General features: G+C 36.2%; 1 protein-coding gene across 4 annotated transcripts in view; it reads right to left on the bottom strand.

The window, feature by feature from the left end:
• DPH6 (diphthamine biosynthesis 6) overlaps positions 1–16,718 on the bottom strand; it is a 175,849-nt gene that overhangs the window by 149,878 nt on the left and 9,253 nt on the right. For all 4 annotated transcript variants that reach the window (XR_011541566.1, XM_070625997.1, XM_070626022.1 and 1 more), the window contains exon 3: positions 10,447–10,640. Coding sequence is in view for 3 of the 4 variants with exons in the window: in XM_070625997.1 (XP_070482098.1) it covers positions 10,447–10,640 (194 nt within the window). In the remaining variant the exon portion in view is untranslated. The remainder of the gene's footprint in view (positions 1–10,446; positions 10,641–16,718) is intronic.

Here is a 16,718-nt window from a genome sequence, read left to right as displayed (position 1 = left end):
CATTTCAATGTCTCTAGAACTAATCATTTAGTAGGCAGCAAAGAATTCTGCACAGGGAAGAGGAATAAATAGACACAGTTTCCACCTCTTCTGATTTTTATAGAAATCTACAAGGATCAACATTAGATGAATTTTGTCAAGGTTAGACAGGCTTAACTTTGTTCGCTGAGTTTAATTTAACAATTGCTCATTGAGCACCCACTGTGTGCAAGTACACAAAATGACCACATGGCCCAGTACTGTAGATTCTAAGAATAAGTGTGGTACAATTCTGCTGGCTTTGAGAGGTAATTGCTCTTAGATGCAGGAATGCACATAATAGCCCCATTCCACCACCTCTGAACATTCAAAAAGAGCCATGTTTCAAATCTCTTAATTCTTCATATACTATTTCAAAAGTCTAAATTCTCTAAACTCAGTTCACGTAACTTCAACGGAAGTCCTTGCTTGAGGCTTTTTACAAATGAGTTAATGGAAAATACACTGCTTTGATTTTAAAGATAAACACAGAGTTAAATCCCAAAGGAACTTGCCAAAATAATTTTTAATGGAAAGAAAGCATCTTTTAATAAGAACCTTTGTCATCTTTGGGTTCACCTCTTTATCTTCTTTTGAAACAACCCATGCCTCAGTTTAGTCATGTAGGAAACTAGATACAAAACACTAATTCCACATGTCTCTTGGAAGTCTGAATTATCTGACTGAAAGAGTCTGAAAAAGATGAGAGAGAGCCAAAAATTACAGGCAACAAATGCAGAAGGATAAATTCAATCCAATATATAATATAAATTTGCCCCCATTAAAATCTCTTTTACAATTTGAAAGATTATTATTCTTTTTTCTTCTCTGCATTAATGTACTAATAAAGTCAAGAGGAATTACACCCATCTCAATGCCAACTTGCAGCTACTACTTAATATTAATATACTAATGGAACTTTGTATTCAGTGAAAAGAACTGCCTTTATTTAGCTTTACTGGATTATTCTGGAAGTTAAGAAATAAAGGAAAAACAAGACTTAAGACTGACATGAAGATGGTAGGCTAAGAAAAAAAATAACTAATCTTTCTTTCTAGAAACCTAAAGAGGTTCTCATATATTTTCTCATTTATTCTCCAAACAGATAAATAAGACAACAAGGAATATATATCCACATTTTACAGATGGAATAAGTGAATTCCAGAGGAGTATAGTCAAACACAATGTCTATATCATCCAAAAGTTGCATGAAGTTCTATAAGAAATAAAAAGAGAATGAAATACTATCCCCGCCCCTCGAGATACTTAATAATCTTTAAACAAAAAACCACGATATTAAAAAAAAAAAAAGAAAACTAGTAGCTCTGTATATGAAGATAGATTAAGTACTATAAGAGAGATACAATGTTATATGAAGGTTCCAGAGAGGAAGATATTACATTCAGTAGGGGCACATCAAGAAAGATATCAAAAACAAGATACTATGTAAAAGAAGGAATTGGAGAGGAAAGGTTATTTCTGACTAAAATATAGCCTTATACAGGAAAGACATGGACTATATGGGGAAGAATGAGTTCTAACAATAGTCTAGTTTAGGTAGAACATAGGTAGAACATATTTATTTTATATATAATATGTATTATATATAATGGAATATTATACATATTTTATATGTATAAAATATATAAAATATGTATTATACAGATAATGGAATATTATAATAGGCTATTATTCAGCCTTGAGAAAGAAGGAAATCCTACCATTTGCAACAACTTGGATGAACTTTGAGGGCATTATGCTAAGTGAAATAAGTCAGACAAAGAAAGACTCTATGATCTCACTTACATGTGGAATCTAAAAAAGCCAAACTCGGAGAAACAGAGAGTAGAGTGGTGGCCACCAGGGGCTGGGGTGGGGGAAATCGGGAGATATTGGTCAAAGGGTATAAGCTTCCAATTATAAGATTAACAAATTCTGGGAATCTAATGTACAACATGGTGATTATAGATAATAATATTGTATTATATACTTGAAAGTTGCTAAGAGAGCAGATCTTTAATGTTCTAACCACAGAAAAAGAAATGGTAATGAAGTGACAGGATGGAGGTGTTAACTAATGCTTAGTTAGTCATTTTGCAATACATAAATGAATTAAGTAAAAATGTTGTACTCCTTAAACTTACTGTTGTATGTCAATTATATCTCAATAAAGCTGAAAAAGACATATTTTGCTTGAATATCAGTAAATAACTTTTCAATGTAATTACTACGATAATTTGAATCCCACCTGCATGCATTATTATTTACATTAAACACACTAATGTCATACATTTTGCTTCCTTCTGTGAATCCCCATTAGGTGCTTTTATTTAGAGACAAGAAATAAGGGTAATATATTTTAGGTGATGTGTACAACATATAATTCTATGAAGAAAATGTTAAATGTTCAATTAAAAGGACCATAAAGAATAACATGATTAAATGGACCCAGACTGATATGATGCACGTTCTATACCAACTTACACCAGATTAGAGACGACAAAGATAAGGTGCTGTAAAATCTCGGCTCACTGTATTTGTAATATACAGCTATGCTAATTCTCTCTGATTATCAACAATGCCTAGTGAAAGGTCAATAAATTAGCCATGGAACTGTCAGTTTACAAGATACCTTACATAGACTTCCTGTCACTTTTTATTTAAGCATCACCATCAAGCCCTATCAATCTACCTCTTCAATGTCCGTTCTTAACTTTTCCTACTGCTACTCCCCCAATTCAGGTCCTCAGAACCTTACAGCCAGCCTAGCATCTCGGTTTTCAATTTGAACTCATCTCCAGAATTCCACTTCAAAATATACAGAGTAGATGATAAGATAGAAATCCACAGTTCATAAAAGAAAGGAATACAAGGACATAAAAGTAAGCCAATTGGTGAATTTATGGAGAGGCACTGAATCAGGCAAAAGAGAAAAAGAAAGAGTATATATGTGCATGTGTAACATACACACACAATCACTGATACCCAGTGGAGAAAGGTGGAAGCTGAGGAGACAGGATGATAGTTAGCTAGAATGAGAGAATCCCGTCTTTAGGGGGAATCTATAGATGACGACTAGACCTGTGGTAAGTTTCCAAACTGTAATAACTGACAAGTATGATTCAACATTTTATTTATAAAGACATCTTCCATCATGCGTTTTCTCTTGAATGCTTCATTTTATCTATCATCTGAAAGGGCCAGAGATGGTGCAGCCTCAGTAAAGCCACACCTGCAGTCAAAATGACACTAGTCTGTGCTAATTCCAGCTCTTCCTATTTGGAGTCCAGAATCAACACTAGCAAAGCATTTCTTGTGCCAGAGGGCCAGGTTTAATGTCCAAAATCTTGGGAACTGACAGGGCTTGAGGCAAGCTGTGCAATGCTGAAGAGCCAGGAGCAATCTGCACAGGGCTATGTGCCTGTTTAATTAGCACTATGTCTGGGTCCTCCCTGAAAATCTTAAGGCCATCTTACATGTTCCTCCCACTCCAAATACTTCGGATTTGCCTCAGTCTAGGGTTTTTTTTCCCCAAGATCCAAAGTGAAAAGAGATGCACAAAGTAATTTTCCACCATAATAAGCAGGTTTTCTAACATGCAGACACCAAAAATAATTTGAAAAAGTGTCTGCTCAGCAGTTTTATAAAATATTTTGCAGCTGGAAATTATTCTTGGTACACTTAGTGGTTATATTCCCAAATCTGATAGGGCACCTTATTTTGAAAAGTTTCACTATGATACTCATTCCATTTAAGCTTCTAAGTGGATAAACAAAAATAAAACAAATTTACCAATGGTTTTACTTCATATTTTGTAACAATGTGGCTGCCATGCATTAGCTAAATTATTATACAAAAAATAATTTGTTAACTTTTGGACTAATTTGTTCAACAATCCTTTAAAAGCCATCCATATGCCAGGAACACTGCTGGACACTAGAGATACAAAAATGAAGAGCACTGAGAACGTCTTTGAGGTCTCACGATCTAGCAAGAGAGAGCCACATAAACAATCCTAGTAATTTCCTGAGAAGCACAGCAGAGGTAGAGACAAGCTGCCAAGGAAGAGACAGGAAGGAGGTAAATTAGAACCAATTTCATAGAAGGCTATGACATGAGAAGGGGTTCTTCAGAACAAAGACATAAGGATATAGAAAGGGACAGGCAGAGACTCAGATATGAAAAGCAATCTCCTAGAAACCTAATTAGTACGTTATAACTTGAACTCAGAAACTTGTGTGGGAATGGCAAGGTCAGACAGGTGGGATTGCAAGGGCTCTTCTTAGAGTCTTTTGTATCAGGCTAATGTGTTTGGATTTTATCTTTTTTTTTTTTTTTTTTGAGGAAGATTAGCCGTGTGCTAACTACTGCCAATCCTCCTCTTTTTGCTAAGGAAGACTGGCCCTGAGCTAACATCCATGCCCATCTTCCTCTACTTTATACATGGGATGCCTACCATAGCATGGCTTTTGCCAAGCGGTGCCACGTCCACACCTGGGATCTGAACCGGTGAACCCGTGGCCGCCGAGAAGCAGAACATGCGAACTTAATCGCTGCGCCACCGGGCCGGCCCTGGACTTTATCTTAATAGTGGGTTATTTAAGTATTTACATAGATCAGCTGATGACAATGTAGTAGAAGGGCTGGATGGAGCACAGAGCTATACTGAAGGCAAGCTGACTAATTAGGAGACTCTTGCACAATACAGACGGAAAACCGGTAACAGTGGAAATGAAGTCAAAGGGTCAGGTTTCAGATGTCACAGAAGTAATATCAACAGAGGCTAGAGATCTAATGGTGGTGATTGGGGTGGGAGGGGACTAAGGAAAAAGTGGAAGTCTAGTAGTGAGGCCCAGGTTAGACTTAGCTGGTGGGTGGGGTAAATGATGTTTTTAACTAAGAGGGAAATACAGGAAATGGAGCAAGTTGTGCAGAAAGATAATGAACACGTTTTGAACTTCTTGAGTTTATCACACGTATAAGATATCAAGGTAGAGAAATCACAAGCAACTGAATACACAGGTCCTAGAGTCTAAGCTTACTGTTGTGGCCCCAGTGGTCAGCTATTCTTGAAAGAAGATAAGAAGGAAGGAAGAGGAGGAGGGAAGAGGGGAAGGAGGGAATGAGGGAGAAACGGAAAGAGAGAGGGAAGGAGAAGAGAGAGGGAGATATTGAAAGAACCATCAAGGATGGTTCCCAAGTCTGTAAGCAGTTGGCATCTATTTATTTTCAGAAAACTTGTTGCTGTTTGCCTCCCTGCCACAGTTCACCCTCCCACCAGCAACAAGCTGCTTTGTATCTGAACATGCACCCTTCCCACAGTGGGTTCTGTTCCTCCCACAGAACCACAGTAAACATGGTTCCAGTAATCATGACTCCATCTTTCACTCCAGGAATGGTGCATGATCTAGGCCTGCCCAATCAAATGAAATCAGCTTCTCCCAACAATGACTGGTTCATGAATGATAAAAGTCAGGCCACTGAGTGGCAATGAAACATAACTGAATTTTCCTTTGAGCTATTTAAGAAGACGAGTTTATCCTACTAGATTTCAGCCAGGAAGAATGTAATTTAGGAGATATCTTTTAACTACAAGGGTCTAGACTAAGAATAAAATCAACGGAAAGAAGAGGCAAGAGACACAAATAGGGGGAAAAAATGACTTTGGTTATATAATTTGTGTCCTATATCTAGTCTACTTGAAGCTAAACTTATCTTTAGATTGTTGTGAACAAATTCTCTTTTTAATTAAACCAGCTTGAATATGATGTTCTGCTCCTTGTAATCAAAAGGATTCTAACCAAGACAAAGAGTAAAGTGGCAATTGATGTTTTCTAAAAATATTAAATTAAAATCTAGTTTAAAAAAAGCAGTTATTTACAAGTCTATTAATAGTAAATATTCTATTTAAAGTAGAAAAAAGACAATTATTCATCTATTGTTGTATTCAAATTACAATACAAGTGTCCATTGAGGAATTTAATGTCATCAACATCAAGATAAAATGCTTAACGAGAAGAATAATATGAGAGAAGAAAAGTATCAGAGATTAGAAGAGGAAAACTGAAATTCAATATTCAACTTAGGGAAGAAGACTGAATGCCATTGGAATGAAATTAACACCGATTTCTGGATCAAGAGATTCCATTAAAATGAAAACAAAGATATAACTTTCAACAAACAAAGAGAACAGTGAGGAGACACCAATGGAAAAAAATTTTCAATTAATTTCTTGAGTCAGAAAGCAGAAGGAACGATGACTGATAAATCAAAGAGGAAGCCATGACCTACTGTTTGCATAGAAGAGAAGAAAGCCAAGAAAGGCATCAAACTAGGCCATATTATCCTGAACTCCAAATATAACAAGTGTGAGATGTGAGACTAGAAAAACTCTAAAGTCAAAAGCATTCAATCAGCTTTCCTCTTGCTTTATTCGTAGATATGAATAAGCAAGCAAGACATTGAGAAAATTCTACAACATGAAAGAGAAGAAAACTTGACAGAAACACTGCAAAGAAAACATTAATGTCAGGAAATGAACAATAATGTTTAAAATCTCTAATCTGTATTTTAAGAGGGATGTAGGGATGTTACATCTATGGAAGGAGAAACAGCTTATTACAAAAAGTAACAATCAATAAACAGGTAAGTTCTTGGCTACTGAAAATATGATTGCAAAAATAAAAAAAAGTTTCAGCAAGAAAGTAGTGCATTTAAAAAGGAAATCTCACAGAATGCACAACAAAAAGACACAGAGATGGAAAACATGAGAAAAGACAAGAGACACGAAGACTCAATCTAGGAGGTCTAACATCTGATCAACGAGAGTATCAGAAAAAGGGGACAGAACAAATTATCAAGCACTAATGGAAGAGGATTGCACACAGCCATCCTCACACTGCAAATCTACTCGCTCTGCCATTTTGTGTGTGTCAGATCTGACATGAGGTTTTCTTCCCTCAAACAAAAAAGGCCATAGCAGTTCTAGGTCTCACATCCACACATCCCGCTGTACAGGAGAAAAAGTTTATCTTCTGCTAACCATCCATCATCCTAGGCTTCATTTGTACAACGTAGGTTAACAAAAACCTCCCTGATCCAATCACGAGAGCCAAGAGAATGCCATGTTATGACTGGCTTTCACCTAGTTTAAGGCCATTCCCGAACCATATTAGTGGAAAGAGGACAGGGATAAGCTGCTACTCAATAAGAAGTTGCAGAAGGAATGTAGGGAAAGCGGCTTTCAATATCCAATACATTGTTGTGACATTTCAGTACACCAAGCATAAAGACATATCATAAAAGTTAACAGAGAGGAAAAACAAGTCAGCTAAAAAGGAACAAAAATCACATCAGCATCAAAATGCTCATTAGCAAAATGCTACAGGACCACGGAGCAATGCCTTCAATGATTTGAGGAAAAATGACTTTCAACCTAAAATTTTAAATTTAACCACTGTATCAATCAAATGTGAGGGCAGAATGGGAACATTTTCAAAATATAAGGATTTGAAATTACCTTCCCAAATGAAGTTTATTAAAGACGGACTCCACTGAAATGAGGGAATAAACCCAAGAAAGAGGAGGGTATCAGATCCAGTAAGAAGTGGCTCCAAACCATTGGTGAAAGAAAGAATATGTTGATCCTTAAATATATTCTCTATAGAGATATGGTGTTTATATGTATCCTTCAGTAACTATGACATTGCTTATGTGACTTAAAAAGAAAACACATGCGGAATTTGAAAATTACTATGTTTTCAGGAAATAATACAGGTCATTTATAGACCAAACTAACCCAGATGAGAACTGAAGTGACATTACAACATTAAAGAAATTCTAAAGAATAAAAGAAAGACTATCTATATGAAAACTAGGCATTTTGCAAACAGCTTGAGACTACATATATATGTCAAAATCACCTAGTAATCTATGAGATATAAAGGTTTATTACATTTCTCTTAGTTTTCATGACTTCTACAAAATAGGAAACTTTTAACTCTGTAAATTCTTCTAAGTCTTTCCTGCTTTTTTTCAGCAATTAGTTAATTAAACACTCCGCAAAAAGGAATATTTCCTACTCAAAAATTAGCTCTAATACTTGGGGACAGGGGAAGAACTACAAAAACAGAAGACTGACTTATGTGTGAAAGTCACAAAACTGCAACATGTTATAAATAAATGTTGAAAATGAAAATGTATCTAAATGCTTTCAATGCTCCATTAATATTCAAAGGATTAAAAAATACAGTTCCATCTTTTTCTTAGAACAAGTAAAGACTAACTTGAAGAATGATAGGTCTTCCAGATTCGTCTTTTTCCACAATTACTCAATTATTCATTAGAATATGTAGGACCTCTATCAGAATCTTTATACCAGTGTTTCATAAGTGGATTTAACTATAAAAGCCTGGTTATACAATCTCTTCCATAAAAGCAATACATTTCCGATATTTATGTCCTTAAAATATCCTATAGTAAAATTAATATTTCTCCACAGGAAAAGAAGGAACTATTTAGCCCCAGACAACTTGATAACATCTCTTTCAACTATAGTTATAATTATCATGTACGAACTTCCAAAGCAGAAGTTGTCAAGATTTAACATTAGCATTAATTTATGTCATAACTGATGGTTACTATAAAGATAATGGCAAAGCATCCATTTCTCCACAGACAGCATGGATCGAAAGGGAAATTTCTTCTTAATTACTACTAATCTGCCCATTTTTAATTAAATCGATTAGTAATTTATTATCTTTCCCTTTCTTGGAAGGCTGTTATTATCACATATTCTCCCAAGTTATCAGTTATCAGTGATTTTTAAGCAATCCAATTACTTCTAGTGTGAGTCCCACCATTTTGTCATATTGGTTTATGCTAAAAACTTAATACCCAGTTTCTCTGCATCCAGAAAAATAAATTTTGAACATGCAGAATTTTCATTCAGTATTTCACACCTCAAAGTGAACACGATCAAGATCTCAGCTGCGTTAGTTGTACGGAAAGATGACCATTAAAAATGGAACTCTTTTATGCCTTCTCCCTTGTTTGATAATCAAAATAGTTGTTATTAGTATGTGTCTTCCCAGAGGGAAGAAACCAGGTCCTTGTGATTTCCTTTGAAAAGTATCTACTTCTTATGCTATCCAAACCAAACAGTAAATTATGCAACTATTTTAAGTGCTTCCCCATCAGCTTCCTTTTAAAGGGTAAACAAAAATGAAAATGTTCTGACATACAAAATAATAAATATTTTAATGAAGCAAACTTTAAAAGGATCTAAGTGCTTCATATATTTGTTAAGCAAAATTCTTAACTGATATTAAGCTTTGATCAGCATCAAATTTAAAGTATAGCAATTAAGTATAGCTATTTGGGACTAGCAAATTTTCATGAAACGCGTTCATGACATAACTCCTGAAAAGCTGAACTTCTCTGAAGAACAAGAAAATGAAATGTAATTTCCCTTGGTAAAAGAACGGCCAGAAATCTTCCTTCCTTTCCTTGGTGAAAAAATGTTAAGACATCCAAGAAATACTGGCTTAAATTCTCTATTTCATTAGATATGCCTTATATGAACTGACTGTAACTGACTGGATAAAATTCATACTTAAGGAGAATACTGAATTCTCTTCAAATAGTTGGCTATCAATGAGAAAGAAAAGATAATTGCTTACTATAAAATAATCTCCATTAATTAACATTTATTGAGTATAGTACCTACTAGATATATGAGACCCACACTTTCTCTCCTAAATTTTCTGTCTAGAGAAATTAACAATGAGAGCACATGGCTGCCAAACTCTTATATGCAGAGACTTAAGTATTTAATTCATACCTCTTCTACTAAATTTAAGCAAGGCTCAGTTTCTCACTTTCTTTAGGTCTATTTAAATTTCACCGTATCAGAAAGGTCTTCCTTGACCACCCCCTGTCATCACTCATTATCAGCCTAACTCTGCTTCATTCTTCTTCATAGCATTCTTCACCACCAAGCATATTATTTATTTGTTTGTTTATTGTCTGCTTCCTTCACCTGGAAAGTAAGTTCCAACAGAATAAGACTAATTTGTTCATTGTCCTATCCCCAGAGCCTAGAACTGTATACCAAGCACATAGTAGGCATTCAAAAAGTATTTGCTAAAAAAAATGATAGAAAAGCTCATCAGCTCCAAAATCCTAAGGAAAAGAAAACAATTAAATATTATTTCACAATCCAGGGTGCCAAATTATACCAAAAGTTATATTCTTAAATACCATTTAATACAAAGGTATAGTAAGAGTTTTCTTTCCTATCCAAAAGGACAAAATATCCTTTCAAAGACTAGTTGGGCAGTTGTAAATTATTTATTACTAAAAAATTCAGTAAATGTAATTTACTAAATTACACACTAAATTTAGTAAATGTAATTGGTCACTGAGTACCTTAACAAGTTTCAAAAGCTCATAGAGATCTTCAACCTCGTCACCTTCACATTTGGTATATACTTGACTTGTATCCACGCTCCTTCCTCTTATGGTGCGGCGATAGAGGGGAAGAGCCATCGCTTCTGCGTACAAATCAATGGCATGATGACCCACTGTCTGATACATGTAGCTATCCAGTTCATCTGACCCCACTGCAAGAATTAAAGTGGAAATAATAGGTAAAACAGAATGAAGAAAAAAGTGAAATTGAAAGTACATCTAGATTATACTGCTTGGAGAATAGTCAACACATAACTTAAAAGCTTACTACACTATAACTTTCTGCATTAATGAAGTGAAATGAAACATGAGTTGCATATTTCTCCATAGTTACATGCAGTTCACATCAGCTCTAGTCACCTCTACGCTAATTACAAATAAAATTATATATAAACTTTTAAAACTATATACAATGAACATTTAAAGAGAAGAGTAATGTATCCAATAAATTTTGATTAGTTTATTCAATTAAAGATTTTATTACATAAATGTTTTTTCAAATCATTCAAGGTTATTCATGAAGCCATCTAGAGTTGAAGAAAATCTTTCCTAATTAAATATCTGCTTAGCAATAAGTGACAAATAGTTGTAAGAAAAATATTTAGATGTTCTTGATATATTTTATATTCAGTACTTGAACAAAACACACAAAGATATATAAATTTAATATTGTTAGGTCAGTTACAGATGTGTACAGAAACATAACTTCAGCTAATCAGAAACACAGTCACCGGTTGTCACAAGATTCCACAAATATCAAAAAAAAAATGAGTAAGATATCAAAACAGATGAATCACATCAGACTTTTTGGTGATACAAATGAACTTACAAATATATTGGAATAGACTTTTTGATCTCATAATTTTACTTTTTAGAAAAAAAAATCATGAATATATATAAAACTATTTGCAAAGATATTCATCACAGCACTATTTAGAATAGATTTAAAATTATAGTATATTCATATAATGAAATATTATGCAGCCATTAACATAATTTTGAAGAGCATTTTCTAAAGTATGTTCTGCAGAATAGAAATCCCATGAGATATTAATAGGCATTGGGTGAAAAAAGGATTTCATGGTCAAATAAGTCTATAAAAAGTGAGTATAAACTATGTTAAATAGGTGTCTTTGCTGCAATTCTTCCTAGGCTGATGTGCTTTAAGGTGCTCTAATAAGGAGAGAGAGTTAAACTCTCTCTCAAATTTATCTATCCACAGAACACCTACATTTCATGGGGTATTTGTATTCCAAAGAAGATATCTAGGAAATGCTATGGTAGAATAATGCTTAATGACATGGAAGATGTTCACAATATGTTATTAAGTTAAAAAAACAAAGGTTACAAGACAATTTAACATATATGTATGTATGCATGCATATATGTCAAGCAGGTCCAGGCTTTCCAATGAATGTGGAAGTTTCCTATCAAAAGACATGAAAAATGATATCGTAAGGGCCCCTTCAATAATCAAAGCCATCACCATATGCCATTACCTTTTGGCTCATCAGGTTTCTGAACCCACAGATCAGATTGGCTTCCAGGAACTCACATTATTATTATAAATCTACTCCTGGTTCCAGCAGGAAGCACAGATATAGCCAAAGTTAACAAAAAACCTTTCAGATTACCCTCATCTCAAACTTCGACTGAATCTTTAAATGTATTAGTTTTAACAGATATTGATACAATCAAATTAATGTATTTAAAAGAACTTTGAGCTTCTTAGCAAGAAACTTCCTGATGTTAGTATAATAATTAAAACATTTTACTGACTTCAAAAACCTAGAAGACAATTTTCCTTTAAGGCTCCATTTAGTCCTAACCACAATGCAACTTTTATTAATGGAAGCTACACAGCTGCAATAGTATGAGATCAAATAAAACCAAAAGACTCCACTGTTGCCTGAAGCACCTCAATTAACATGCCACAAAAGTTCCTACTACAAATTTAAAGAGACGGTTTTGTGAATTTTATGACAAGTTCACATTATCCCCATTGATGAGGATAAATCCCTTTCCAGACTACCCACTGAAAACCCCATGCCCTGAACTCACTCTAACCAACTTCACTCTGTACTGGAGTCATCTCTACCGGTCATTCCTCTTTCAGGTTCCTTTTACAATATGTTTAGGGGGAAAAAAGTCAATCAGTGAATCATTCAATAATCACCAACTTCCTGCTGACTTTAAATCAAGATTAGCTAAACCCTCTCCATCTATCAACCCACAGCCATCTATTTTCTTTCGCTACAAATACTATAGTTTCAGCTCACTTTTTTCCAGCTTTTACTACATAATATTCCAATTCCATTTACTACTGAATTTTTTCTAACTAACAATGTTCTAAATAAATGTCTCCATTCCACAATGAGGTATAATTTAAAGATATACTTTGCTTGTCATCTTACTACCCTGCCAGTGAACCATGAGCACATAGAAGATTACACATTAATGACTCAGTACAAAGTAACTGTAAACAATTCACAGAGAAACACTGAAGACAAGACAGAAACTCTAGGGAGGAAAATTACAATTATATTATATCAGGTATGTATTATATATTATATAAACACCTGCTTTTTAACTACCAAGACCTCTCATGATAGAAAGCTTAAAAAACCCACTTGCCTGACTGCCCACAAGGGAAAAAGGAATTTCTTTCTTTTGGTAACAAAATATAACCCTGCAGGTAAATTCTGCTTCTTCTATTATAATATAAAAATTACAGCATAGTTCCAATTCACCCTTAGTCAAACTGTCAGATAATAAAGTCTCTTCATTATTTAAAGTCAGAAACAGAAGGTCATTTTCAAAAAACTTTCCTTCTAAAAAGCTATTATTCATTATCGGAATCCCAGTGCAAAATCCTAGAGTGTGTGTTTACCTGTGACCCTCTACTGGACCTGTTCTATTTCTTCCTATAAAATATTTCTAATCTATGTCTTCCTGCTTCATTTCCAGCATTACTTCGGTCTTAATCACAGAAGGAAATAAAATCCAAATATCTGACTAGAAGAACTGCTGGCTCTTCCAGGGCTAATTCTAGTTAGTTCATTATTCATCAGTCCACCTGTAAACTCTGAGTGAACGCCTACCAGAGGCCGAGAGTTGTCCCAAGTGCTGAGGAGCAATTAAAGGAACCTAGAAGGTAGGACCTCTCCTCTCAAGCTTACAAGCAATCTATTTGGGGATAAAAATCAAAGATAAAATAAATAGGAAACAACTGTAAAATGATATAAAAACAAAAATTCAATAGACTGGCAGCCTTGAAGAAGGAAGGAAGGAAAAAAGGAAGGAAGAAAAAAAAGAAAATATTTAGTGCTAGATTCAGATTCAACTAAATTTATGGATGCCTACTTCATGCCAGGAACTATGTAGTGTTTTCACATATCCTACTCGTTTAATTCATCCCAAAATAACAGTAGAGCAAAGCATGGAGTCTTGAAAGAAACTGAGTGAAGGGGATGATAAAAAGATCTTCCTAAAAGAGCCTGTGGAGATCTGGTCAAGATGGCAGTGTAGGCGGACTCTGAATTCACCCCCTCCCACAAACATAACCAGGTTACAACTATTCTTGGAAACAGTACTCTGGAGAGAAAACTGAAAACTTGATAAAAAGAACCCCCACAACAAGGGACAGTCCTGAGGCAGAAGAGGCAGAAATTTCTTCTGGAGTGAAAAAAGCCACCTTCACGAGCCGTGGACCTTCACAGCCAGCTGGGTGGGAGCCACCCTAAGGTACGCAGCCCGCCCTGGAGAAGTGGGGATTTTAGCAGAGGCCCATTACTGCTGTAAGCATCCTTCAGACTCAGCACAACTGAGACAAGGTGCCCTGCTATTTGGCTTCACTGGCTATTAACTGCCACATGGGAAGTCCCCCACAAAAGCTATCTGATGAAAGCTGAAAAAACTCAGTTCTTAAAGGGCCAACCCACAAATTGACCTCTGTCAAAGAGTAACCTAAAATTTCCAAAAAGAAAGCTGCACAGTCCTTTGGTGAAAAGAGACTCACCTCGTAGGCTCTGGGTTCATCTCGGTGTAGGGTGAGACTTTTCCAGAGATTGAGACATTGGTGGCGGCCATTATTGTGACCTAGTACAGGCATGCTGACACCAATGCTGGCAGACGCCACTGAAGTTCTTCCCCTGGCCTGAGAGCCCAGGGATCTGCCACACCCACTAGAGCACAGATTTAATCCAGTTCAGCCAGGGCAGGCAGCTCACCCTAGGGACAGACCCCACACAACAGCAAGCCCTCAGGCCACTCGTCAGCCTGCCTAGACTGGGCGCCTTGATCCTCTACAGGCAGGCGAGTGTGTCTGCCTCTGTGGGGCAGGGCCTGTGTGAAGACCAGGTGAACTGTGAGGGGTGTTGGTGGAGAGGTGGGAGCTCTGCAGTGGGGCAACTGGGCACACTCCAGGGGGTCAGGAATATGCATAGACCACGGCTATGTTGACAGTATATGTGGACCTGTGGGGGGTGAGGCTTATCAGTGGCAGAAGACCTGTGCTTCACAAACAGCCACAAAGAGGATTAGCCCCACCTTCCAAAGTCTGAAACAACTGGGTGTTCCCATGCTTAGGGCCAGCCCCACTCAGCTGCAATCCTAAGAGAGCTGACAACAGTACTGCAGGCCTGAGGCCTATAGCAACTGTAAGCTCCTGAGCCTAACAACCAGTTACACTGGATATCTACCCAATTATCAGGAAAACTGCAACAGAAGCGTGCTGTTAGACCTTGTAGCCAATGGTGCCGGGGCTCCCTGAACCCAATTTACAAAGAGCCTGCCAGGGAAGGAAATACTAGACTCCCTGGATACCTGCAGTAAGACAAACCCCGCCACAACAGAAGGACACAAGTAGCCCACAAAGGGGTCACTTTTGGATCATCTGGACTGGTGACGAGAGGGAAGCACACTGCTGGGACTCAAAAAGCATCTCTTACATAAGACCACTTTTCCAAGATCAGGAGACATAGCTGACTCACATAATATGTAGATATAAGCACAGAGAAAGAGGCATAATGAGGAGGCAAAGGAATATATTCCAAGCAAGGGAATAGGACAAAAAACCAGAAAAAGAACTAAATGAAACAGAAATAAGCAATCTACCTCACAAAGAGTTCAAACAAAAACTCATAAGGATGCTCACTGATGTTGGGAGAAGACTGGATGAACACAGTGAGAATGTCAACAAAGAATTGGAAAATATGAAAAAGAATCAATCAGAAATGAAGAACATAACACTGGACATAAAAAATTCACTAGAGGGACTCAATAGCAGAGTAGATGATACAGAAGAATGGATCAGTGAGCAGGAATAAAGACTAGAGGAAATCACCCAAGCTGAAAAGATAAAAGAAAAAGAATTACACAGAATGAGAACAGTTTAAGGGAATTCTGGGACAATATCAAGTGCACTAACATTCGTTTTGTAGGTGTTCCAGAAGGAGAAGAGACAGACAAAGGGCAGAGAATTTATTTGAAAAAATAATAGCTGAAAACTTTCCTCACCTAAGGAAGGAGACAGACATCCAAGTACAAGGAGCACAGAGAGCACTAAACAAGATGAACACCAACAGGCCCACACCAAGACACATTATAATTAAAATGTCCAAAATTAAAGATAAAAAGAGAATCCTAAAAGTGACAAGAGAAAGGCAATAGGTGACATACAAAGGAAAGCCTGTAAGTCTATCAGCGGACTTCTCAGCCGAAACCCTACAGGCTAGAAGAGAGTGGCATGAGATATTTAAGGTACTCAGGGGTAAAAACCTACAGCCAAGAATACTCTATCCATCAAGGTTATCATTCAAAATTGAAGGAGAGATAAAGAGCTTCCCAGACAAGCAAACATTAAAGGAGTTTATCACCAAGAAACCAGTTCTAAAAGAAATGCCGAAGGGACTTACTTAAGTGGGAAAGAACACAAATAAGGATAAGAAAATTATCAAAAAACAAAACCATACAAGCAATAAAATCACTGGCAAAGGCAAAATACAGTAAAGGTAGCAGATTAACCACCTATGAAGATAGTATGTAGGGTAAAAGACAAAAGTAATAAAATTACCTATTTCAATGATAAGAGGGTAATGGATAGACACACACAAAACAAGAGAATAGATATGATTTCAAAAACATAAAATGGGGAGAAGGGGAGTAAAAGAGTAGAGCTTTTAGAAAGAGGTCAAGCTAAAGAGACTATCAACTCAATATACATTGCTATA

This window comes from Equus przewalskii, chromosome 1 (genome assembly GCF_037783145.1).
Source record: "Equus przewalskii isolate Varuska chromosome 1, EquPr2, whole genome shotgun sequence".
Classification (NCBI taxonomy): domain Eukaryota; kingdom Metazoa; phylum Chordata; class Mammalia; order Perissodactyla; family Equidae; genus Equus; species Equus przewalskii.
Note: the sequence above shows the minus strand (reverse complement) of the source record. Positions and strands in the feature narration are given on the sequence as shown.